Consider the following 25,808-nt stretch of genomic DNA (forward strand, 5'->3'; position numbering starts at 1 on the left):
CTTGAAATGTTTTTTTTAATGTTTGGGATTATTTATTACTTTACAGGCAGTATGTGAACAAATTGTGTTGTGTATGCATATCCAACAATATTGCATTATTTTCCATTCTGCATATTAATTTATCAAATGAATGTACAGGGCAGTCATTTCAGGGTGTACCTTCTAACTGTGTTTATTGTTGGATTAGTACATTGGTCAGTGACATCCAAAGGAAAACATTTGGTTCGAATATTCTCCTTTTATACAATACAGCATCATCAGTGATCCATATTAGTTGATCATTTTGATTGTTTCAATTTAATATGTATACACCAATCTACAGATAATATAGCTACAAACCAAATTACATGAACCATGAGTTTATAAAATTTGCTTTAAACCTTGACATTGAGTAAATACATTTGGAACTGAATGAACTCACTACCCTGATTCAAAAAAATCTAAAAACATTTCATAACTTTAGCTGGATTCCCAAGCTGTTAACATGTGTGGCTACGCAACTGTAAGTCTATAATCATAGGAGCTTCCTCATACCAACCTTGCTTAATGTAAGTGGAAAATAAAATAATTAAAAAGAATAAATACTGAATTTTTTAATTGAAAAGCTATAAATTGGAAATACTCATCACGTCCAAATGTCTCTGACACACAACCCATTGCTGATACCCTTTACATCTGATTAAACATTAATCCCTTTTGTATTTATAGATTTCATTGGATCTGCTGTGCATTTTGCATTTTTTTTATTTTAATGAATAGTTCATATGTAAATATTAGGAATTTTTCAAGGATTCCCCTCATTACTGTTATTGTGCTTGCATTTAAAAGGCATCTGGATGGGTATATGAATAGGAAGGGTTTAGAGGGATATGGGCCAAGTGCTGGCAAATGGGACTAGATTAGTTTAGGATATTTGGTCTGCATGGACGAGTTGGACCGAAGGGTCTGTTTCTGTGCTGTACATCTCTATGACCCTATGTAGCCACTGCCAATTGTCATTAAAAAAAAATCTGATTCACTAATGTCCTTTAGGGGAAGACCATTAAAATACTTTAAAAATCCATACCTGGTGTAGCCAACATGTGACTCCAGACTGACCGCGTTTTCAACTGTTGACTCCTAACTGCCCCCTCAGGGATTTAGGCCTGGTAAACAAATGCTAGCCCAGAAAACAATGCCCACATCCCACCAACAAATTTTAAAAAGGGTAACTGATAGATATCTTCAGCTACCTAGGCTGGAAAATCAGGTATTTCTTCCATAAATGTCTTCACCTCTTTCACTTTTTGACTAGTTGTTGGTCAACTGTCTGAATATGTCATCTTGTGGTTGGTGTCAAATGTTATTTGATTAGGCTCTTATTTAATCTAATTGATTCATTGACAATCAATAGCTGAGCCTGGCTGGGAATGAGAAAGCATCCCACCCTGTTTTGTTTTCGGACGGTTATTCCTCTTGACAAATCGAATGATGGGAATTGTGAACATGAATGAAATGAAGGACCTCCGAGATGTTTGGTTACTGGGAAGCAATGACACTAAGGGTTGAAATTTAATAATTTTAACTCCCTTGTGAAACTCGTTGGAACGTTTTGTTTTGTTAAAGGTGTTACATAAACGCAGCTTGTTTTAGTGGTGGTTGAAAGCAGGAGATGCATATGAGTTCCAGGGGTCCTCCTTTGGAAAATAGCATCAGGAGTGAACAAGTCAGCCTTCCGATTTTGTTCCATTATTCAATAAGGTATCTTCGATACCGACTCTTCTTTCTCACCCTAACCCAAGATGCCTGTTCTTTTGTTCAGCTAGCCAGAAATCAGGTAAGTGACTTTTAAACCTAATATTCTAGGAAATGGTCCATTTATGATGAGTTCTGCAAAATAGGTGCTAATGCAAATAATAAATGAAATCATATTATAGAATCATTGAATAGTTACAACAGAAAAGGCCAATCAACTTGTCATTACCGATTATGTGCACTGCACACTCATGTACAATAAAGCTTATTTTCATGAATAGAAATTCAAACAAATTGATGTCCATATTAAGTAACATTTCTCATGAAAATATCTCAGCTACAGACTTTGATTCATAATAAATGTTTTATTCTAAATATTTGTTCTCCTTAAAGTCAAAAAAGTTAAAGGGTGATTTAATCCACTGGCAGGGCAATTGTAGCCGGTGAAGACAGATCTGAGGTGATCGGCAAAAGGATCAGAGGTGACTTGAAATAAGAGTGAGTTAAGATTTGAAATGATCTACCTGAAAGGACAGTGGAAATAGATCCAATAATAACTTTCTTCTAAAGAGAATTGGACAGATAAATGAAGAGGGCAAAATAATATAGGTTAAGAGGAAAGGGCAGGGGAGTGGAATTAATTTGGATAGCATTCAATGACCCAGCACTAGCACAAATGGCGGAGTGGTCACCACAAGTACTATAGGATTCTTCTACTGAATTTTAAAGATAATATTTAGGAATCCTGGTTTTGAAACACCTCTGGGAAACTTACTATAATGAGAAACAAAGTTTGATTGGTAAATCTGAGTCAAGCCATAAACCATTGCTGATCATTCCAGTTCATAAAAGCTGCAAAGATGTTGATTATGTTGCTCCTCTGAGATTTTGTTACAATTGTGTATCATCATCTGTGTCCTCTTCAGCCGATAATGAGGGTGACGACTTGGTCTGCAAAAATAATAATATAAGTTTTAAATATACCAACTTGTGCCAAGTCCCATTTACTTACATCTCTGGTTTCACGCTTAGCTACATCACTATCCGAGGAACAGGAGAATCGATGTTTCAGACATAAGCACCATTCCTGATGAAGGACTTCTGTTCGACACGTCGATTCTCTTGCTCCTCGGATGCTGCCTGACCTGCTGTGTTTTTCTGATCTCCAGCATCTGCAGTCCTCTCTTTGTCCTACATCAATATACAGTCAAGTAACACAAATTGTTATTCTTGGGTTTAAGCAAATGGCCTTGCCCATCCTCACCTCTAACCTCATTAGCTCTACAACCATCCAAGAACGATAAAGGATAATGGAAGTGTACGCTGAGGGTTGGAGAGTTTGAGCTATAGGGTGAAGGTGAATAGGCTGAGACTATTTTCTCTGGAGCATCCAGAGGCTGAGGGATGACCTTATAGAGGTTTATAAAATCATGAGGGGCATGGATAGGGTAAATAGACAAGGTCTTTTCTCTGGGGTGGGGAAGTCCAAAACTAGAGGGCATAGGTTTAAGATGAGAGGGCAAAGATTTAAAAGGGACATAAGGGGCAACTTTTTCAAGTAGAGGGTGGTACGTGTATGGAATGAGTGCCAGAGGAAGTGGTGGAGGCTGGTATAGTTACAACATTTAAAAGGCATCTGGATAGGTATATGAATAGGAAGGGTTTAGAGGGATATTGGCCAAGTGCTGGGAAATGGGACTAGATTTATCTAAGATATCTGGTCAGAATAGATGAATGGGACTGAAGGGTCTGTTTCAATGCTGTACATCTCTATGTCAGATAAAGAGATGTGGGACGAGGTTCATATGGTGGATAAATACTGCTGGGCTGAATAGCCAATTTCTGTGCTGTAAATACTGTTTAATACAATGTAGTAATTTGTAACTTTACATTCCTCCGATCTAGCCTGATGCAGATACTTGACATTGCTGGATGTGCCTTCAGTTGTTGAGGCCCTAACCTCTGAAATTATCTGCCTGGGCCTCTGTTGTCTTTTAGCTGCTCCTTAAATTCCACCACCTTTTGCAAACATGCCTTAATATGTACTTTAAGTGGGTCCATTGAAATGTATTTGGTTATGCTATTGTGGAATGCCTTGTGATGATTTGATGTGTTAAAGGTGCTATTTAACTGTAAGTTTTGGCCATGATTGAGTCATTTACCTGCTCTTTCCTTTCCATGGTAGGACTGTCAGCTGCTGGTTCCTGAGTTTCTGGTTCTTCAGGCGTGCTTTCCTCCTCGGTATTCTCAGGAGGAGTAACTGGCTCAGGCGTTGGCATTCGGATTGCATTTGCTGAAGTTGGGGTGTTTGTTTCTTTGTAATGATCATACTCTTCCTTTCTAATCACCAGCATACTCAGCTTATCATCACTGGTCTTGATTTTTTCTATCAATTCTTCATGTGTATCTGTCTCCACATTGATGCCGTTCACTTCAATCAATATGTCATTCACTTGCAGGCCTGCCTCTTCAGCTGTGCTGTCTTTAATAACCTAAGATGGAGGAAAATAAGGAAGCATTTCTTTACAGAGCATATTGTTGTGATCTCGAGTGTACTTCCTGAAAAGGTGGTGGATGCAGATTTCATGGTAAGTCTCAGATAAGAATACAATATATATGAATTGGATATCTACTCGAAAAGGAGAAAAAAGGTCGGTGAATGGGAATAATTGAGTAACTATTTCAAAGAGTTGGTGAAGCCACAACGGGCTGTTAGGCCACTCTGAAGTAGGCCAATCTAAGATTGTATGTCAAGTGTTAAATGCAAATAGACTGACTCATCCCCACATACTTTGCACTACATCATCTTGCTCAAGGCCTCTGGATGTCAGCTTCTAAACTCATGTCGCAATCTAGAAGGACAGCAGATGCACAGAACCACCTTCAAGGCACACAGCATCCTGACTTGGAACTATATCAGCATTCATTCACTCATGCTGGGACAAAATCCCAGAACTTCCTTCCTCTCAGCATTGTCGGTGTCCATATATCATAGGGACTGCAGCGATTCAAAAATGCAGCACAACACCACTATGTAAACAGCAATTAGCAATCATCAGCAAATGTTGGCCTTGCCAGTGCTGCCCATACCCCATGAATGAATGAAATATCTTTTGTGTTTATCAACTTTTTTTTGACTGCTGTCATTGTAACTTTAATGTGCCTACTCAATATTATACACATACTTGCTTAGGTTGAGAGATCTGTGATTAATTATTGTCTGAAGAGTTACAGGAATGACCTTCAACTAACTATGGAAACCGTAATTGATCCAGTCATATTTTCATTCTTCAAGTTCCATCTGCAGAATAACTTTACCCATCTTGCTTTTGCAGTGCAACAATAATTGATTGTCAGTCAAAAACTGTAGGATTCCTGATGTGAAAGCAGTGTTGCACGATCAATATTTAATGACATTCAGCTATTGCCAGTTCCCCCGCTGTCAATATCATGGGGGGTAATTCCTAACCAGAAGCTTAACTGAACCAATCGTATTGTCAAGCTGGCTGCCAGGGCAGGGCAAGATTCTTGTTATTCATGCAATGTGAGCATCACTGGCAAGGCCAATATTTACTAATCATTTCCAATTGTCCTTGAAAACCTGTTGCTAAGCCACTTCCTTGAAGGCAACTGAGTACCTTGCTTAACATTTCAGAGGGCAGTTAAAAGTCAACAACATTGTTATGAGTTAGGAGTCAACCACAGGCCAAACTGGGTATGGCAATAGATTTCCTTCCCTAAACACAAAGTAAAGCATGTAGATTTTTATGACAGTCTGGTTGTTTCAGGTTTCACCATTCCTGATACTGGTATTTAATTGTATCAGCCATCATGGTGAAATTTAACTCAGGTTTCCATATTACTTGTCCAGCAATATAATCACCACAAAACTGCTCTTACACGTTAGGGGTTCTTTTTCCCTCCTGTCCCTTGAGCAGGAACTTTCAGAAGGAAATTCAATAAATATTTGAATAGGGCTAATTGCAGAACCCCAACAAAGAACTGTCACAGAGACAATGGGCCAGTTGGCTTCCTGTGTTGTTAAGTTCTTACTTTGATCCCACACAAGTAGTTCTTACCTGTTTAATAAACTGTCCTTGCACACCCTTGATTGCATTGAGAATGAAGCCATATCCTTCTGGACCTTTGGTTAGATGACACAATCTGGGACCATGTTGAGGACTTTCTGTTGATCTCTGGTTCTCCTGTGACTCCTCAACTTCCACTGGTGGATCTGATTCATAAACCTCTTTCCAGTAGCAGATTGGAGAAATGCCAGCCTGTGGTTGGACAGTAAGAAGGTAATGGAAAACTCCACATCAATTTAACCTTCACCTTGTGTAAGCATGATGAAACTATTTTATGATGCATATTGGAGAGGTTACAGTTTTATCCTTCATAAGTAGTCTTTGTATGTGTAGACACTGCAGGAGGAAGAACAATTATCTGGGAACCCCTGCTCTCTGTTCCCATCCTACAGACTCCCCACTGTGGACAATTAAAACTCACTGGTAATAATAATTATTCACAAGAGTTACTTATGTAGAAAGTAAATCCTGTAGGTAAATCTGCAATGCAGTGTGTTACTGATCCTGGGGAAGGTAATTATATGTTGTGTTACTGACTGAGGGTATTGTATAGTATGTAACTGACTCTAGGAATAATTGAACTGTGTTACTGACCCAGGGATAAATAAGCTGCACATTGTGTTACTAGCTGTCAGGGTAAAACTGGTAAATAGTGGTTTGTAATTGTATTGTACAGTCTTTTACTGGCTCATTGTAGGGGGTACATGAATGTACCTTACAGTGTGTCATTGAACCAGGGTAATTATATTGCACAATGGGTGGTTACTGATTCTGAGGATAGTAGTACGCTGTTACTTAATTGTTACTGAACTGGGGTAATTGCACACTTTTGTTTCACAGATAATGTTACTGAATGTACTGTCAATGGCCTATTCTTGCACATCATACCTACATACTTGTTTTGCCTTCTTGGAACATTTGTTCCATCAGGCTATACAGCTTTGGCCAACACCAAAACCAGCCTCATATGAACCTGGTTCAGCCCCTGGAACTATTCCAACATGCATGGCTGACTGGCAATCTAACTTCATATACCCAGCCTTTGTCCCAGACCTCTTCATATCTTTAGATTTCAGATTTACAGCTAACAATTTATTTGCAAACCATTGCTGTTTAGGGAAGCCAGGTTCCAAACTTTTACTGACATTGAGTTTAGAAATGTTTCCTAAAGTCATACCGAAAAGATGCAGTTTTGATTTTTAGACGCTACCTCCTCGTTCTACATTCCCCTGTTGGCAGAAATTATTTTTCTCTAGCTATTCTTTGCTGCTCTTAATATCCCAAAATTTTATTCAAATCATCCTCCAATCTTTTAAATTGTAGGGTAGACTTGATCAACAGGTGAAGGGGTCCGATCCGGCCTGCAACCAGGGTTCCATATGCAAATAAATATAGGGGGGATGATTGTGCCAGGGGCTGCCCTCCAATCAGTTAGCTCTGTTGTTTTCTCATGGTCATTTGTTTTATTAATTGCTCATTTTTTTCAGTTATTGATTTATTGCCACCTGAGTGAGAACACAGTTCAAATGTAACTCTCACTGCCCCCTGCATGTGAAATAGTTGAGTGGTCTGTTTAGAGAATACAACACAATGCTAGAGAAACTCAACAGATCTGGTAGCATCATTGGAGAGATAACCTTTAGGTCTGGTATAATTCTTCTTGGATAAGTTATCAAAACCTTAACTCTATTTATCTGAACGCAGATGCTGCCAGACCTACTGAGTTTCTCCAGCATTCTCTGCATCCATAGTATTTTGGCTTTATTCCAGAGAATGCAAATCAAGTTTATGTAACCATCCCTCATAATTTAAACCTTAGAATCCAGGTGGCATTATGAACAATCTACACTGCAGTCCATTCTTTTGCGGGGCAAGAATGGGACCTGGCATTGGAATTGGTGGCTGCTATATTGGTGGAGGTGGCATCAGCAAGGTGGGTGCAGCAGCGAAATATGTCACCTGAGGATTGGCAACTTCGTTGCTGGTTAGGCCTGGTGCTGGTAGTGTTGAAGCGATGGCAGAAAGGCATCATGATGACATTGAGGTGGGGCCCAGAGTGACCAATATTGGTGGGTCAGGCGCCGGCAGAGGAGACTCAGTGGCAAGAGTTGCTGCCTGTAGAGTAGCGACTTCAGTGTTGGTTGGGTCCAGTGTCGATGGTGGCAATGCGATAGAGGAGTGATGGTGATGCAGGCATCATTGACGAAGAGCTTGCTCAGGATGATGGACTCTCTTTAAGCTATAGCTTCCTTTTTTTACTTAAACTATTCAAAATGGCGCCAGATTGTGACAATAGTGGAAAAGCTTTTCACTGTAATTTACTGGGTTTTTTTCTCACTGTAAAATACATGTGACAATAAAATCATTCAATCATTCAAAGCACCTTAAATTATGATGCCCAGCACTGCTCATAATTATCCCAGGTGTAGTCTAAGCAGAGTTTTGTGTATCTGAAGCATGGACTGTACCCATTTATGAAGGTCATACCCAATGTCGTCTTCCTAAGAGTTAGCTGCGCAGTTACATTGTGACACAAGTGACTTGGCAGTCTGGTGCTGGAACCCTGTCTGATATGATTCATCACTGACTAAGGTGTTGTGAAGGCATTTGTATCATCTCAACTGGAAGCGATTCAGCATGACCTGCGGAATAAACTCTGTTTACAGCCTCCCAGGAAAAGACTAATATCCTTTGTGAACACTATGTCGTTAGAATAAAGCAAAACATGAGTTTAAATCCCCACAGCTCAGTAGTTGCAGTTTCTCCCATTACAGTAAAAGATTTCATCTGGACACAATTCCAGATGCCAGTTTCAGTGCAACTCAGGTAAGTGTGAATAGATTTGTCCATCTGCATTTGGCCTCAAATTGACTCATTTACTTACCTGAAAAATGTGTTGCTGGAAAAGCGCAGCAGGTCAGGCAGCATCCAAGGAGCAGGAGAATCGACGTTTCGGGCATGAGCCCTTCTTCAGCCCTTCTTCGGGCTCAAGCACGAAACGTCGATTCTCCTGCTCCTTGGATGCTGCCTGACCTGCTGCACTTTTCCAGCAACACATTTTCAGCTCTGATCTCCAGCATCTACAGTCCTCACTTTCTCCACATTTACTTACCTGTTTGTAAAGCTCATTTGTTGGACTATCGACAGCAAGGAACGTGACCTGGTTCCCACACTTCCTTATCTTATCAACTAATGATTCATGATCCAGATGCTCAACGACATCCCCATTCACAGCAATCAGAAGATCACCATCAAGTAGTCCAGATTTTCCTGCTGGACTGTTTTGGTCAATCTCCCTGATTAAATGACCTAGATGTTTACAGAGAAATGACATTAGGGAACCAGTCAGGTTTTTAGACAATCCAGTAGCTTCAAGGTCATTTATATCATTGTGTAGTCATTAAACTTGAAGATAGAGTTGGGGATTACATCAAGTAATAATAGTGGGGCAATGTTAATGGAGATACATATCCGATGCTGATAAATGTTCCTGAACTTGAATCTACCAGTTAGTGGATTCTGTAATGCACCTCTGAATATACTTCACATTCCACAATAGCCAATCTTACTGCTGTTCAAACAATATTTTCAGCTTTCTGTTAAATCATTACATCCTTTCGGTACGATTGGAGACTGAATTGAGATGATTCAAATGTTGCTTCATGTCTCATAGATGAAGCACCAAGTCTTTTATGTTTGCAGATCATTCAAGCTAAAAGAATCATCATCAGTCTCCGTACCAACTAACTGAAGATTCATCCAAAGCTTAACAGTCACAATTGTTGCTGAACTGTATACTAATTTTGAAAAACAACCCATCTCCCGGCTGGTTAGAAAGTCACAATTGCAAGAACATAGAAATAGGTTGTGTTTCAATGTTTCATTGTTTCAATGACATCAGCTATCATTATCCTGAATTTCAAAGACTGAAGGTCCAGTGTCCTCAACCTCTTATCAGAGGACTACCCTCTCATCCCAGGGAATCAATCTAATGTACCTTTGCTATACTACCTCCAAATGCAAATATTTCCTTCCTTGACCAAAATAAATCAAAGTATTCCGCTATGAACTCACCAAAGCCTTGTACAATTGTATCACAATTACTCTTGGACTCCAATAGCCTCAAAATAAAAGCCAAAATATTATTTGATTTTATAATTGCTTGTTCTATATGTAGGCTAAGCTTCCATATTACATTTACAAAACATACAAATCTCTCTGTTGTTCATCATTTAGCAATATTTATTTTATATTGTTCCTTTCAATGTGAATAATCTCACAAATTGTAATTGATATGCTATCTTATTACCCTTTCCTTTAATGTGTCTGTATCCCTTTTGATTCTTTGTGTTGTTCAAACTCCTGCTAGATTTGAATCAGCTCAACACTACCTTTTTCAGAGCAATTAGCGATGAACAATAAATGCTAGCTTAACCAGTGACGCCTATATCCTGTGAATGAATAAAAAAACCTTATTACTCTTGGTATCAAAGCCCTGGACAAGTGACCAAAATCATCGTAAAATAGGTGGATTTGAAGGAGCATTCTAAGGATGACAAAGAGGTGAAGAGATTTTAGGAAAGAATTTCAGGACTCCACATTCAATCAGTTAAACGCACGACTGCCAAGAGTGGAACAGAGGAAACAGGGGATGAAAGGATTTGGAGGAAGGCCAATATCTCTGAATATTATGGGGCTGAAGAATATTACCGGGACAGGGCGTGCGGCTTTGAACGTGATGATGGTAAATCTAAAATTGAGTCAGCTAAACCAAGATCTAACGTTGGTCAATGAATGAAGGGAATGATGTATGAATGATATCTGATCCAAGTTCAGACACACAGTAGAGTTTTTTTATAAGCTGAAGTTTACAAATGATAAAACATGAAATGTCATCGCGAGAGCATGGGAATGGTCAAGTCTGGAAGGAACTACAATTTGTTACTTCATGATTATAATGCAAGGCATGTGATCATCTTTCTGAAATATTCCCCAGGTGGGTTGTGGGAGATGGGAGTTGCTCTTGAGTGCCAACATTGCCATGTGAACAAAAATAGAACAGAGATCCTGGTTAATAGAATTTTCCCTGTATGAGTCAGTGTATGAAGGGTATGAGCCACCACTTACAAACTTCCTAATGCATGGTGCCACTGAGAGAGGCTTTGCATCCTTAGTACAAAATCAGAAAATTAAGCTCTGGTTTGTAATACCCTTTTGTTCTTGTTCGACTCTCAAGGAGAAACCATAGCCTTGAGGTCCCTTGGTTAGCTGTGCTATCCGTGGTTTGTGAGGCAGTCCTTTCACACTTGCCATCGATGCCACAACTTTAATCATTTTGCTTTTGAAGTATTTGTCTGAGGTCTCATCAATCAGAAGCAACATGATTTTGTTCCCTGAAGCTTTCATCTGAAAAAGATTCAACAGAGTTAAAAATACTTGGCAATCATATTTCAAAAAAGATTTAGCCCTCTGACAAATATCCGATAAACCTGTTTATTTAAATCAGTTAAGGAGCAGAATGATGGCCGGGGCATTAGGAGAACACCCTAGACGTTTTTTCAATAACTCTTTTTACATCCATTGTTCAGTTGAACAGGATCTTAGACTCAGAACAAAAGATGGATAGTAGAATACAGCCACATTTGATTTGATTTATTACTGTCAGGTGTACTGAGATACAGTGAAAAGTGTTGGCTTACGTGCTTTATAAGCAGATTGCACTTTCCAATTGCATCATGGTAACAGAGCAGAGTGCAGGATACAATATTAAGCTGCTGAGAAGGTGCAGAGAGAGACCGACATTAACATTTGAGAGGTATACTCGAAAGTCTGATAACAGCAGGGAAAAAGCATTCTTGAATCTATTTGTACATGTATTCAACTTTTATATCTTCTGCGTCATGGAAGATGATGGAAGTATAACCGGGGTGGGCAGTGTCTTTGATCATGTTGGTTGCTTTCCCAATGCAACGGGAAGTATAGATTGAGTCAATGGATAGGAGGCTGGTTTGCATGATGGACTGGACTGTGTTCACAACCCTCTGTAGTTTCTTGGAGTATTGGGAAGAGCAGTTGCGAAACAACACCGTGATGCATCCAGATAGGATGTTTTCTTTGGTGAATCTATAAAAATTTGTAAGTGTCTTTGTGGACATGACAAATTTCCTTAGCCTCCTGAGGAAGTAGAGGAGGTTTTGTGTCAACATGAATGGATTGTTGTCAGGACAGATTGTTGGTGATCGCCACTCCCAGGAACTCACCACTCTCCACCATCTCCACCTCAGAACCATTGATGCAGACAGGGGAGTGCTCTCCACTCTGCTTCCTGAAGTCAATGACCAGCTCCTTAGTTTTCCTGATGTTGATAGAGAGATTGTTGTCTGATACCATGCCACTAAGCACTCAATCTCTCTCTCCTGTATTCTGTCTAGTCATTGTTTGAGATCCAACCTATAACAGTGGTGTTTGTCAGCAAACTTGTAAATGGAGTTGATGTGGAATTTGGCCACACAGTCATGTGTGTATAAGGAGTTCATGGGCTCAGGGAAGAAAATTATTTGTTGTTCTCCCTGGCATTGGCCAGATGAATCAAAGATATGCTCTTTGCAGTCCAGATGACATTCTATTACTTAGCAAAATAATTCCTTAATGCTCGAATGGTAATGAGATTACAAACTTCTCCTTGTGATTGCATTTAGGATGTCAAGACCTGTACAATAAAAAATGTTTAATGTTCAAAATTATTTTCTTTAATAAAATCTACTACCCTTAACTTTTACGTTATAAATTCTTGAACAATGTTGTCGATCTGAAGAATGTTTAAAAGAATTACCATGTTTTTCTGTAGCTTGTAACTACAATTTGTAACAATGAGAAAAAGTATATGTTTATTAAATATAATGAGTTTTCTGGCCCAGAAGGTTGCTGCAACAGTAAGGATTTTCAGTCTTCTTCTCAGGGACTGAAATTACTTCTGGAGCCTGATGTCAACCACTATTTCCTGCTTTGCAATTCAGGCTTATCTCCTTGTAGCTTCATTGGGACTCTTTCTGGTCATCACTAGCTTATCTGTACTATTTTGCTGTTTTGGTTACTTTAAATTCTTAAGGAAAACCTGTTTGCTACCACAGCTCTTCCAATCTAAGCTAGCTGTGTGCAGTTTCTGCTGCAGAAGCTGAGTGGATCTGTTCTCCTTTTAAAAGAGGCCAATACTTTTTTTTCATTCGAGCCTTTTCCTCTCCCTTCTCTTCGGGTGGCTGTGAATCCCCATACATGCAAATGATTTTGTCAGACTAGAAGCAGTTCACCCTGCATTGCCACCAAATTGTGAGTGATGCTTGCAGCTAGCACCTGATTCTTCAGATCCTTCAGGTAGGTATGCTGCACCAGTTCCTCTTGCAATACAAAGTCATGAGCCTTACTGGTATTAAGTGATAAAGGATTAACCATTAAAGAGTCAAGGGCAGAAGGTATATGTGTTTAAGTCACAAGAAATAGTTGATTAGACAATAACATAACAGCTGCATTAGCTAAAGGCTGGTGAACTCGATAACATTCAGATGGGGGCCGTCTTGTTGGCCAGTGGCAGTGTCCGTCCCTGGACCAGAAGATCTGGGTTCAAGTCCCACTTGCTCCAGAGGTGTGTAATGACATCTCTGAACAGGTTGATTAGAAAAATAGCTGAGATGAATAAAAAACAGATATCATTAGGTACAGGACAAAGGTGTCTCCAGGGCTTCCCAAAGTGGAGCTTAACATAGCAAATGTGCTCACCTATTGAAATACTGGGATCACAAGTTCCAGGACAGCAATGGGAGGATGCTTTGCATACAACCTGCACCACATCTCACAAGTCTCCCAATCTCGATCACTCAAGTTCTCTGTCCCCTACTATCAGCCCTCCCTTCAGCAAGAGATTACCAATGGTCAGCTCTTGATTAGTCAGGAATTACAATTCTGAGGCCTCACTGGAGTCACAATGTAAAATTCTTTTGGGAATGAATATCAGAACAAATACTAGGTAAGTTACATTGTTGTTAACAATTGTGAGAAGGTTAAGAGACTAGAACTAGAACAGCTAACGAGAACTGGCTAGCTTCTTCCAGAGTCTACATAAATATTTTAGTGGACAGAGCAAAACAAAAGCTTCAGAATTAAGCCTTTCAGATCAACTGCCTTATAACAACCCTACCAGCAAGTGATGTTATGTATCCATCAACACAGATCTGCGTACAGTTCTGCTGGTAAGATCGTATTAATAAAGTGACAACAAATAAGGTGAGATGAGAACATTTTTATTAGCATGTTCACTGGAAGGGCGGTTTGGAAGCAGAATCAATTATAATTGGCCAGGCGATAGGGAGAGAACAAATTGGATAATATTTTCGAAGAACTGGCTTGGCCACAATGGATGAAATGGCCTCCTTCACTCTGTATGATTGAATAAAGAAATAAACTACAGATTTGACGGAATACTGATTGCCAATATAATCGTTATTGTTTTATTGCACACCAGTGGTCAACTTCAGGATGATTAAGGTGATTCCGTGATTTGGCTGTAAAATGGAGTGTTTAAATCACAAACACTAGATTCAGTCTCTGTTGCCGGACTGGAATAATTTATCTTGACAAACAAACATCATCAGGCCTCAGGTGACCTTCTGCTATACAACGTGTCTTCATTCCAACTTCAAACTGACTGTCCCAGTAAGCACTGCATTTATAGAGTACAAATAATATTTTGAAAAATTCTGATTCCTTCACATAAGGAGTCTTGAGGACTGATGCCTGAAATCTTTCTCTGAAAGGTAGGCTTTTAACAGAGAGAAAGTGATAGAGAGGTAGAAATATTTAGAATGGGAATTCCAGATTTCAGCTGTTGAAGATACAGCAAAGGGAATCAGAGATGGATAAGGGATGATGTGGAGCTGCCGGTGATGGACTGGGATGAACAAAGTCAGAGGTCACACGACACCAGGTTATAGTCCCAACAGGTTTGTTTGAAATCACAAGCTTTTGGAGTGCTGCTCCTTAATCAGCTGAAGTGACTTCAACTGAAGAAGGGCCAATGCTCCAAAAGCTTGAGATTTCAAATTAACCTGTTGGACTCTCACCTTGTGACATGTGACAACTGGATAAGAGATGAGCATTGACTGAGATCTCAGAAGCTTGTAAGTTTTGAAGAGGTTACAGAAATGATGGGTCAGGATGAGGTGATGGAAGAATTTGAACACAAGGATGAAGTGTCAAATGAGATTATTAATCCAATGAGCACAAGGTGATGGAAAAAAATTAGACTTGCTGTCGGTAGCAGAGGGATGTGAGAAGTTCTCTGTAGCAACTATTGACATGGTTTCAATGTTAGCAACTGGCCAAGTATTAGTTAACTCCCTAGATTTAAGTCGTTGTAACTATTCTGGAAAGTTTTATAAACTTTTCACTGCCTAGCAAGAATTTCCTCCCGAACCTCTCTACCTTTCATCCTTAAAAACTTTATTTAAAACCGACTTAATTGTTTGAGCTTTGGTCATCTGTCTTATTATCATCTTATTTAGCTCAATGCTTTATAATTGCTTTTATGAGCATTTTACTGCATTAAAGGTGATGCATAAATTCAAATTATGTATGTGTAGCTAAACAGAGCCTGCACCTCATCGTGGAGTAGGTTTGCTGTCACCATTCATTTCAAGAGTCTATGGGACCTACTTGGTTTGTGTGAAAGGAAAACTACTAACTAGAAAAGGTTCTTGTATTGAACAGGGAGTGATTATGATATTCCTCCGTATTTTTCAGACTGATATACATCTCACCCAAGCTCTTTTTCCCCTTATTAATATCATACATCAATGTATTTAATTTCATTTACCACTCCCCACCTCCCCTACAAGACTCTATAGGTTCAAGCTCCCTGGCGATTTCATTTTTTTCCCCAGATCATGTTCTCTTCAGACTTGGAAGACTGATAGTTTTTTGGGGTGGAAGACTATTGTCTTTGACTCTCTTGATGATAACCTGAGCTTTGTAGGTCCTTTTAGACTGGAAAACTCTAATCTCTTGGATATTGATTGCCACCTGTTAGTGTTTTATTCCACGTCAAAGGTCAACTTCAGAATATTTATAATAATTCCACGATTTGGCTGTGAAATGGGGTGATTAAATCATAAACACCCATATGCAAACTCTGTCACAGGATTGGAATAATCCACATCGACAAATGAACATCATCAGGACCAAATATTGAACTACAGAAGCAATCATTCCAACACCCACAAAAGAAGCTGTATCAGAAGATTTTTTTTTAAACAAGCGAACACACTGCAACACAGAGGAACTACAAAGAGCACAGGAAAATCACCTATACCATATATTCAAAAAGAATGGATACCCAATGAACACAGTCCGCTGATTTCTCAGCAACAAACCCAAGCAAGCAGACAAAAGGCAGAAACCCTAGCCAGTATCTCCAACGTCAAAGACATCTCAGAAATGACTGCCAGATGACTCAGACCCCTTGGCATCATGGTAGCCCACAAACCTACCAACACACTAAACAGCAGCTAATGGACTACAGGCAACAAGCAAAACTAATGTAATTTACAAAATATCATGCAAGGACTACAACAAACACTATATTGGACAAGCACGCAGAAAACTAGTCACCAGGATACATGGACATCAACTAGCCACAAAACGACATGACCCGATCTCACTAGTATCCTCACATACAGCTAAGGAAGGACACCACATCCATCCTAGGACAAGCCAAACAGAGACACATATGAGAATTCCTAGAAGCATGGCATTCCAACCAGAACTCTATCAACAAACACATCGGGTTAGACCCCATCTACCACCTCCTGAGAAAAAGAACAGGAAATGACATCACCAACCCAAAGAAACCCAAACGTATAAATAGAAAGCAGGAATCAGCAGTGGTGCTTTGCCTGGATGCCCACTGAAGATGTCACCTAGTAGGGTGACGAAATCTCTGGAAATGAACCTTGCAGCTCAGTGAGCAAACCTACTTCCAGAACCTCAACCTGAGCTACAAATCTTCTCAAAACTTGCTAAAACATCATCAGGCCTAAGGTATCTTCCTGCTGTATGTTGTGTCTTAATTCTGACTTCAAACTGACCAATAGTAATTTCTTATTCATTTCTGATTTCCTTTGCTTCATCTTCCAAGGCTGAACTCTGGAATTCCCACCTTAAACCTTCACAGTGGATGACTTGTTTTCTTCTTTGCATTATTTCAAATGGTTGGATATTTGTCAGCCTTTCTTAGTGGTGGCTTCCATGAATCATATGCATTGCACCTTCAATCAGCTTCAGCAGATGTTTATTCTCAATGTGCCTGAATATGTGTACTGAAATATGTAGGCTCATTGATTCAATTATTTGATTGGTTTAGACATTCTCAATCACCCTCAGAGACAACATTATTGCTGAAATCAACATGTTCCTCTCCTCAGTTCTGCTATTTAAGGATTGCTTCTTTCTTGGCATGATCTCTGTCACTTTTATTTAGTATTAGTCCTGTGAAGATAAGGATGTCAAATATATTTGCTTGAACATCTCTTCCAAGTCACACAATGTCTAACACCAAACTTCAACCTATCATACCTGTTAGTTCACCGGCCTGTGTTGCACACTGAGGTATATCAATTGACTCAAGTGGGTGCCTTATTCATTGCCTGTTTCACTGTATATCATTCCTCAGAGACCTTGCTGATTCTTGCAGTCTAAATTCCCTTTTATAGTGATAGCAGTAGAACTCTTTTCTGCCAAACCAGTATAGTCACAAGTTCCCATTTCATTGCCAGTATGAAGCAATTTTTAGATACTCTCAATGAAATCCACTTTCTGTTTGGGTTCCACCATGAGTCTAGGAAACCTACGAAATCTTCTATGGGTCTTTCTTTGAACAGATGTTCCTTGACAAGTTGGTCCTTGACTGGCCATTCCTTCCCTTTAACTAGTTTAACTCTTATTTGAGGAAGTTTGAGATCAAAACACACATTCTTACTCAAGTTTGAGAATTCTTGATTGAAGAACTATAATATCACCATAGTGGGTGGTGCTTATTGGAATCCTCTGTACAAAGTCTTTCAGATCCTTTCAGACCTATATATAACAATTTTTATTATATATTCAGGGAATGTGTCAAGATATGGCATGAGTACCTTAGTAACCATTTGCGGATGAGAGACATTTTCAACATTTTCTCCATTTAGTTCAATTATTCGGTCATTGGGTTCAACTCCAGCATTGAAAGCAGAACCAGCAGGGGTGATCTCAGTCATGAACAGACCAGGGACTCCTGCGAAATGGAAGATTTGAGTAAATACTAATGGCAAGAGATTCCTGGGCTAATTCATTCAGATTCTAGATCAGCAAGAATCGATGGGAAATAACATGCTCATTCCCTGCACCACCCTCTGCGTGAAAAAGTTGACCTTCAGGTCCCTTTTATATCTTTCCCCTCTCATCCTAAACCTACGCCCTCTGTTCTAACTAGTATAGATTTTTCCAGATAACCCTTTCTTTTCAAGTTTCTAGTAGGCTTATGAACTGTATGTAATATAATCAAACAATGAGTTCTTACTTCATTCAACATAATGCATATTCTTGCTGACATAGAACTATTGCTTTTTTCTGCAGTCTGAACTTCTAGCTTCATTCATGTGTTGTGGATTTGATCATTATTAATATCCACTTTTATCTTGAGTTTTAATGTTGTGAAAAACATAAAATTACGAGAAATTTGAAGAAGAGTAGGCCATGTAGACCTTAGAACATGTTTGCAAAATCAGTAACATCATAACTTATCTACATTGACTTCACTTTCCTGCCCTATTCTCATGTCACTGAATTCCATTAGCGCCTAAAAATCTAATGTTTTCAGTCTTAACCATGCTCAATAATTGAGCATACACTGCCTTCTGGGCACAGAATTACAGAATTGTGGGGTGGCACAGTGGCTCAGTGGTTAGCACTGCTGCCTCACAGCGCCAGGGACCCTGGTTCGATTCCAGCCTCAGGTGACTGTCTGTGTGGGGTTTGCACATTCTTTCTGTGCCTGCGTGGGTTTCCTTTGGATGCTCTGGTTTCCTCCCACAGTCCAAAAATGTGCAGGTTAGGTGAATTGGCCATGCTAAATTGCCCATGGTGTTCAGGGATGTGTAGGTTAGGTGCTTAGTCAGGGGTTAATATAGGATAATAGGATAAGGCATTGGGTCTGGGTAGGTTACTTTTCAGAGGGTCGGTGTGGACTTCTTTGACCAAAGGGCCTGTTTCCACACTGTAGGATTCTGTGATACAAAGGTACATAGCCCTCTAAGTGAAAAAAGAATCACATTGTCTCTATCACAAATGACCAAACCTTTAATCTGACACACCGGCTCCTGGTTGTAGACTCTTTAGTTGTGTATGCAGCCTCCCGGCATATCCCGTCTCAAACCTTCCCAGAATTTCATATACTTCATTAACATTAGCTTTAGTTTCTCTGACCTGATAATACAGGTCCATTTTGTTCAAGATCTCCTCAGAGAGCAGACTTACCAGCCCAGAATTGATCTGGTAGACCATAGATCCATCCTCTAAAGCAAATATATATTTTCTTTGCATAAGGATGCCAAATCCAATGCATTCCTTCTGATGTGGTCTCATCAAAGCTCTGTGAATTGGTTTAGCTCATTTGGCTGGATCATTGGTTTACCATGCAGTGTGATGCCAACAGCATGGATCTAATTCCCATCACCAGTTTGAGTTACTATGAAGGCTTCTCCTTCTCAACCTCTTCTCTTGCCTGAGGTCTGGTGGACCTCAGGTTAAATTACCACCAGTTGCTTCTCTCTCTAATGAGAGAGCAGTCCCTATGGTCTGGTAAGATTATGGCTAACCAACCATCATCAAATCCTGCATGCATGCAGCAAGACTTTCTTACTTTTATACAATAACTTTGTGCAATAAGCGCTAGCATACCATTTGCTTTTTAAATTGCAATATAGAATCATAAAATTCCTACAGTGCAGATATAGGCCATTCGGCCCATTACGTCTGCACCAACCCCATGCAGACTCACCCCATGTCCTATCCTTATTAACTAATCATTGTGTACCAAATAATTTTGTAGTTTTACCTTCAACGGTCTTCAATGAAAATCCAAAGCTCGAACCTTGTTTCACCAAGTAGCACAGCTTGGGCCGTGGCGTTTTTCCGCTGACTCCATTCAGCACGGGCTGGACTGGGGTGGGATTAGGAATGTTCACTTGAGACAGATTTATACCTTGCTTTTTGGCATGTGTGTAAGTGGTGTCATCCAGTATCAGAAAGGTAACACAATTTCCAGACTTTTTAATCAAATCTACCACCTGAAACAGAGAATGGCATTAAACATGGGGTTTTACCAGGTTCCTCTACAATTGTAAGTGTCTACAATTGGTTATTGCAAGCTTAATTCTCTGCTCTACCTTTCCTTCATCCCATTGTACCAATGCTTCTTTGATAGTTCCACTCACTTACCCTTTCCTTGTAACCCTTCAAGTGTTTATACAATTCTAATTTGCAAGTTACCATTGAATCTGCTTCCATGACCTTTCAGGTGCATTCACAACAACTTCTGTAAAACAAAAAAATTCTCATCATCCCCTCCTCCCGGTTCTTTTATCAGTTGTTTGCAACATGGCTCCTCTTGTTAATAACCTTCATTCCACACCTGACAGTTTCTCATCAATTACTCTATTAAAAACCTTCACATTTTGAACACCTTTATTAAATTTCTCCCCAAACTTCTTTAAGGGGATCAACCGCAACCTCTTGAATCTCTCCACATAACTGAAGTCACTGAGAGCATTTGACTAAATCTCCTCTGCACCTTCTCCAAGGCCTTGACTTCCCCTCGTAAAATGTGAAGTCCAGGACTGAACACCATCTCCATTTGAGATCTAACATGAAATGATTTGAAAACTGAATTAAGGGTTGGCACAACGTTGTTGCTTTTGTACTCAATGCCTCTTCTTTTGGCAAAGTTATGTCAACACACTGAGGGAAATTGACAAGGGGGATGTTGAAAGAATATTTATTTCCCTTTGTGAGAGAGACTAGAACAAGAGGACACTGGAGATATTTTGGAGATGGAGGATAAATTTCCTCTCAGAATCTTTGTGCAATTCTCTGCCTTAGAGACCAGTGAAGGCAGGGTCCTTGTCTGTTTGTAAGGCTGAGTTCTTGATTCTTCATCGGCAACGGAATCAAATGATATTGGGGATAGATAGAAGGTGAAGTTGAGGCAATAGCCAGAGAAACCAAGATCTCATTGAATGGAACAGGAGGAAGCAGGGCCTGACTGTCTTATCCCTGCTTCTAATTTGTACATTTAGATGTTATGTTTGTATGTTCTTATGTACGTTGTTATGTTTTGGCTTATTGTGAGCATCTCAATTCAATTAAAAAGGAGTTTCTCCAATGTCTGTTGCCATGTGTGGTCAGATTAGAGGGAAGATGGGTTGGAGTGCTGGGCAGTAAAAGTAAAATTGGACCATCTAATTGGTTTAATTTCTGACACCTGAATATAAGTTTGCAACTCGCTGCTTATTGAATTGAACCACACCAGAAAAACACAATGGTTTTCAGCAGTCAACCCTTAGAAACCTAAATGATAACTTTCCATTGGTTTCCCCCAGGTAGAAATATAACTGTTGTTGTTCTTTTTTTAAATCCAACTCTCTCTGTAATTTCTTAAGAAAAGATTAGGGCCTGTCTATTCTTCATGAACATAGTAATCAGTGATAGCTAATTAAGATATGATAAGTGTTATTACGAACATGAGCCCAAAAGAAATGTATTTCCTTCAAGATAATGGATGTTAACTATTTTCATTTTACTTCCATTATGTTACTGCTATCTCTCTAAGCTGTGTTGCCAAGTTCCCAATGTTGCCATGAAAGCACACAAATTCTATAATTTCAGCAAATAGCTCAAACTGAGTTAAATTATACCCTGATGCACAGAACCTCACAGCATCCTAAGAGTAAGCAACTTTTCACCATTTAATTGAGTAAAAACCAATAAACAGTAAATTATACCTGCTTACTTCAAACCATAGACCCACATAAAAAGAAATAAAGTACTGTGGTTGTGGGAAATCTGAAGTGAATCTTGAGTTCCAAACAGAGGCAGCCTGATGACTCAGTGGTCAGCACAGTGTCAGGGAGCCAGGTTTGATTCCACCCTCAGGCAACAGTCCACGTGGAGTTTGCACATTCTTTCTGTGTCTGCATGAGTTTCCTCTGGGTGTTCCAGTTTCATCTCACAGTCCAAAATGTGCAGATCAGTTGGATTGGCCATGCTAAATTGCCCATAGTGTCTAAGGATTATCCGTGGGAAATGCAGGGTTATGGGGTGGGGGTGGGATGCTGTTTGGAGGGTCAGTGCGGACTTGATGGGCCATATATCCTACTTTCCACACTATAACAATTCTGTGATGAGTCGTTGCAGACTCAAAACACTAACTCTGTTTCTCTCTCTCCACAGATGCTGCTAGACTTGTTGACTTTCCTTAGCACTTTCTGTTTGTATTATCCTAGTCCCGTATGTATGTCTGTGCACAACTGGGGTATCTAACAATCAACTTTCAGTAGGTACAGCTCATACCTTTTGATGTTCTTCACCATCCACAAAAATCGTGTTGACCCTGATGACTCGATCTCCATCTTTCAGTCCAACATTGTCAGCTGGACTTCCTGTCACCACAGAACGGATCAGGTGGCCCTCTATGTCTTTCTCTATCCTTAAGTAAAAGCCAAAGCTTTCACCTTCCTTTTTGGACAGTTTGCAAAGCCGAGGCTGAATTTCAGCTGCCATCACTTGGTGTTTGAATGACCTAAAGCAGCAAAATATCTAACAGCAAACAATCACATTAATGTACCTATTTCCCATGAATCTTCCAGGAGGTTCTTAAGATTAAACTTTTATTTAGTCTTAAAAACAATAGCAAATATTTGTTAACATTTTTGAAAATATCAGTACATTTTGTGAGAAATTAGCTGGTATACATACCAAGGAAACTAATTCTTTCAGCAGTATAGTCTTTAAAAGTCATTTACTGATGTTTCAAATCAAGTTGATCACAAGGGTGGCATGGTGGCTCAGTGGTTAGCCCTACTGCCTCACAGTACCAGGGACCTGGGGTCAGTCCCACCCTCAGGTGACCATCTGTGTAGAGTTTGCACCCCCCCCCCCCCCCTAACCCCCACCCCCACCTTTTGTATGGGTTTCTCTGGGTGGTCTGGTTTCTTCCTATAGTCCAAACGTGTAGGTTAGGTGGATGGACCATACTAAATTTCCCGTAGGGTCCAGGGATGTGTAGTTTAGGTGGATTAGCCATGCGAAATGCAGGGTTACAGGGATTGGGCGGGATGTTCTTCAGAAGGTGGACTCAATGGGCTGAATGGCCTGCTTCCACACTGTAGGGATTCTATTCCCTGAATTGCTGGACTAATATTTCCTGATAGATCCACTTTCACCTGTTGTCATAAAACTGCAACAGGTGGCTACTTCAAATATATGTTTGAAAGTAAAACAATACTACCTGATTGGGTTAGTTGATGTCAAATCTCACATTTGTGATTACGCAAATATGCTTGAGTAAAAAATGTTTTGGAAAATAAAACAATTTCTTGAGTGTTTTGCTTCTGGATTGGAAAGTTTAGAAACCCGATGACCATGTTAACAATAGATACAGAGAATCTTGTTCATGTGAATGGGACATAGATGAAGCTATAATTGCCTTTTCCAGCCAAATTTGAGCCAACTTGTGTGTCAGAGAGATTGCCTGGTTTGGGTGCAGCACTGAGTTCATAGGTAAGGGCTGATGAAGGGCTTTTGCACGAAACGTCGATTTTCCTGCTCCTCGGATGCTTCGTGACCTGCTGTGCTTTTCCAGCACCACTCTAATCTGGACACTGAGTTCGAATCCCATCTGATTTCAATAGGCTTGGGCTCATAAATGGGAAGTAATCCTAATACTACACAAGGGCCAGGTTTGGTCTTTCCTACTTTACACAAACACACAACTAATGCAAGATAATTGATGTATTAGTCAGGAGGGCTAGTTTATTTGAAGAGGTTAAAGTTAACATGTATGGCGAAGAAACTGAATGGACCAAAGCAACATTGAAGGTCGCTTTTGTCTTTCAGTTTGATCATTATTCTATATGTCCTCCAGTTAGCTAGGATCAGGAATGATGCCATTGTCTGAGTAGATTAGCCTGAAACAAGTTGACCTGTCCTATGTTAGTGTTATATTTTTGATTATTGAACCCAAATCTTTTGGGGAGGTGATAGCCTATTGATAGTAGCATTGGACTGTTGATCCAGAGACCCGGGTAATGGTTTGGGGACCCAGGTTTGAATCCTGCCTTTGCAGGTGGTGGAAGTTGAATTCAATTTTTGAAAACTGAGTTAAGAGTCTAATGATGACCATGAATCCATTGGCGATTGTCAGAAAATCCCACCTGGTTCACTAATGTCCTTTAGGGAAGGAAACTACCATCCTTACCTGGTCTGGACTTCATGTGATTCCAGAGCCACAGCAAGGGGATTGAGTCTTAATTGCCCTCTGGGCAATTAAGGATGAGCATTAAACGCTGGCCCAGTTAGTGATGCCCTCATCCTGTGAATGAATAAACAAAAAAGCGTCAATGTTCTACCTCCATGAGGGGATGCAAACTTTAATCATGTTCCTGAATTGCTTGGCCAAGAGTAGCGGTGCTATTCACTAAAGCCAGGAAATTCACAGTCATGTTGGAAAACACTTTGGCTTATGGGAATATTCTTTGGAAATGCTAGCTCCTGAATACAGTATCGAATAGTGTAGGCTCCTGAAAAGTCTTTTCTAAATGCACAGACTATCATTCACTTTTAATGTCAGGTTTGTTGAAAATTTGATGCCTCATATATAAGACTTTTATCTGGACATTATTTGAGTGCCATATTAAAATGTTTTGGGTCTTAATAATCTTGAATAGAGAGATATTTTTTGATGATGCATGAGATGGTGCTACACCAACCAGTGATGTGTTGTACTTTATGGATTCTGCCATATCATTCTATTTGATCCAGTTCTACTTACAGCTTATCCTTGTTATGGATGCTACAGTACTGCAAAGGATTGGTGACAGGAATTCAAATTCGCAAACCATCTAATCTCGCAAATCCATAGAATGATGTTGGATCCGTTATGAAAATGATGGAGTTATCTTTGTGATCTTAACCATTGTAATGAGGTCAGCCAGGTGGACCTCATAAAATATGGTTTCCCTGACTGGGGCTGTTAATCGGGTCTAATCAGGGAGCCCTGGCTGACAGTTAAGAACAGGAGTGCCCAACATCCTGTTCACTCTGAGAGCTGGCTCTGAAGGAGCTGGATCAGTGTCAAGGACTTTCCATGTGTGGATGGAGGGTGACTTGGTGATGAGATATCAGTCTCTGTGAAGTTATTTCAACCATTGTCTTGTTGATGCCAAGCACCTGTACACCTACAATCACATGACTTATAGTGAGCACAATATTGAATATTTGGTTTGACCATTGTGACTTGTTGGAGCAACATTGAAGTTGAGGAATCCAAAGACCATATCAAGAAGTAAAACACACCCATTTGCATATGCAGCTCTTAGTCACAGGCCATTTTATAGTGTTCTTTTAAATCGAGAAACTATTTTGTTATAATAAAAATCTACATATTTTAGTTGCTTAAATTCAAATTTTAGATCCTCATTCCCCCGTTTGGTCATTCTATGACCATAAAGGCATGGATCAAATTAATCCAATTCAATGGCAGCAAAAGACTGCCATACTTCCTCATCCTCTGAAGGGGAATCAAGGGCAGGCAATGATATTTCCGCATCATGATTTAAGCAAAGAAGAAGCATTTTCTGGGTGGAACCAATATTGTCAATAGAAGTTAATATTTTAGCAATAATA

General features: G+C 39.7%; 1 protein-coding gene across 2 annotated transcripts in view; it reads right to left on the bottom strand.

The window, feature by feature from the left end:
* Nucleotides 1-146: 146 nt before the first annotated feature.
* pdzk1 (PDZ domain containing 1) overlaps nt 147-25,808 on the bottom strand; it is an 83,840-nt gene continuing 58,178 nt past the window's right edge. For both annotated transcript variants that reach the window (XM_072578069.1, XM_072578068.1), the window contains 9 exons: nt 24,382-24,495; nt 22,476-22,721; nt 19,963-20,194; nt 18,005-18,141; nt 11,033-11,228; nt 8,935-9,131; nt 5,814-6,014; nt 3,897-4,226; nt 147-2,685 (listed from right to left, as the gene is read on the bottom strand). In XM_072578069.1, coding sequence (XP_072434170.1) covers nt 2,626-2,685; nt 3,897-4,226; nt 5,814-6,014; nt 8,935-9,131; nt 11,033-11,228; nt 18,005-18,141; nt 19,963-20,194; nt 22,476-22,685 — 1,563 coding nt within the window. In that variant the 5' untranslated portion in view covers nt 22,686-22,721; nt 24,382-24,495 and the 3' untranslated portion in view covers nt 147-2,625. The remainder of the gene's footprint in view (nt 2,686-3,896; nt 4,227-5,813; nt 6,015-8,934; nt 9,132-11,032; nt 11,229-18,004; nt 18,142-19,962; nt 20,195-22,475; nt 22,722-24,381; nt 24,496-25,808) is intronic.

The sequence above is a fragment of the Chiloscyllium punctatum genome, chromosome 9 (genome assembly GCF_047496795.1).
Source record: "Chiloscyllium punctatum isolate Juve2018m chromosome 9, sChiPun1.3, whole genome shotgun sequence".
In the NCBI taxonomy this organism is placed as follows: Eukaryota; Metazoa; Chordata; class Chondrichthyes; order Orectolobiformes; family Hemiscylliidae; genus Chiloscyllium; species Chiloscyllium punctatum.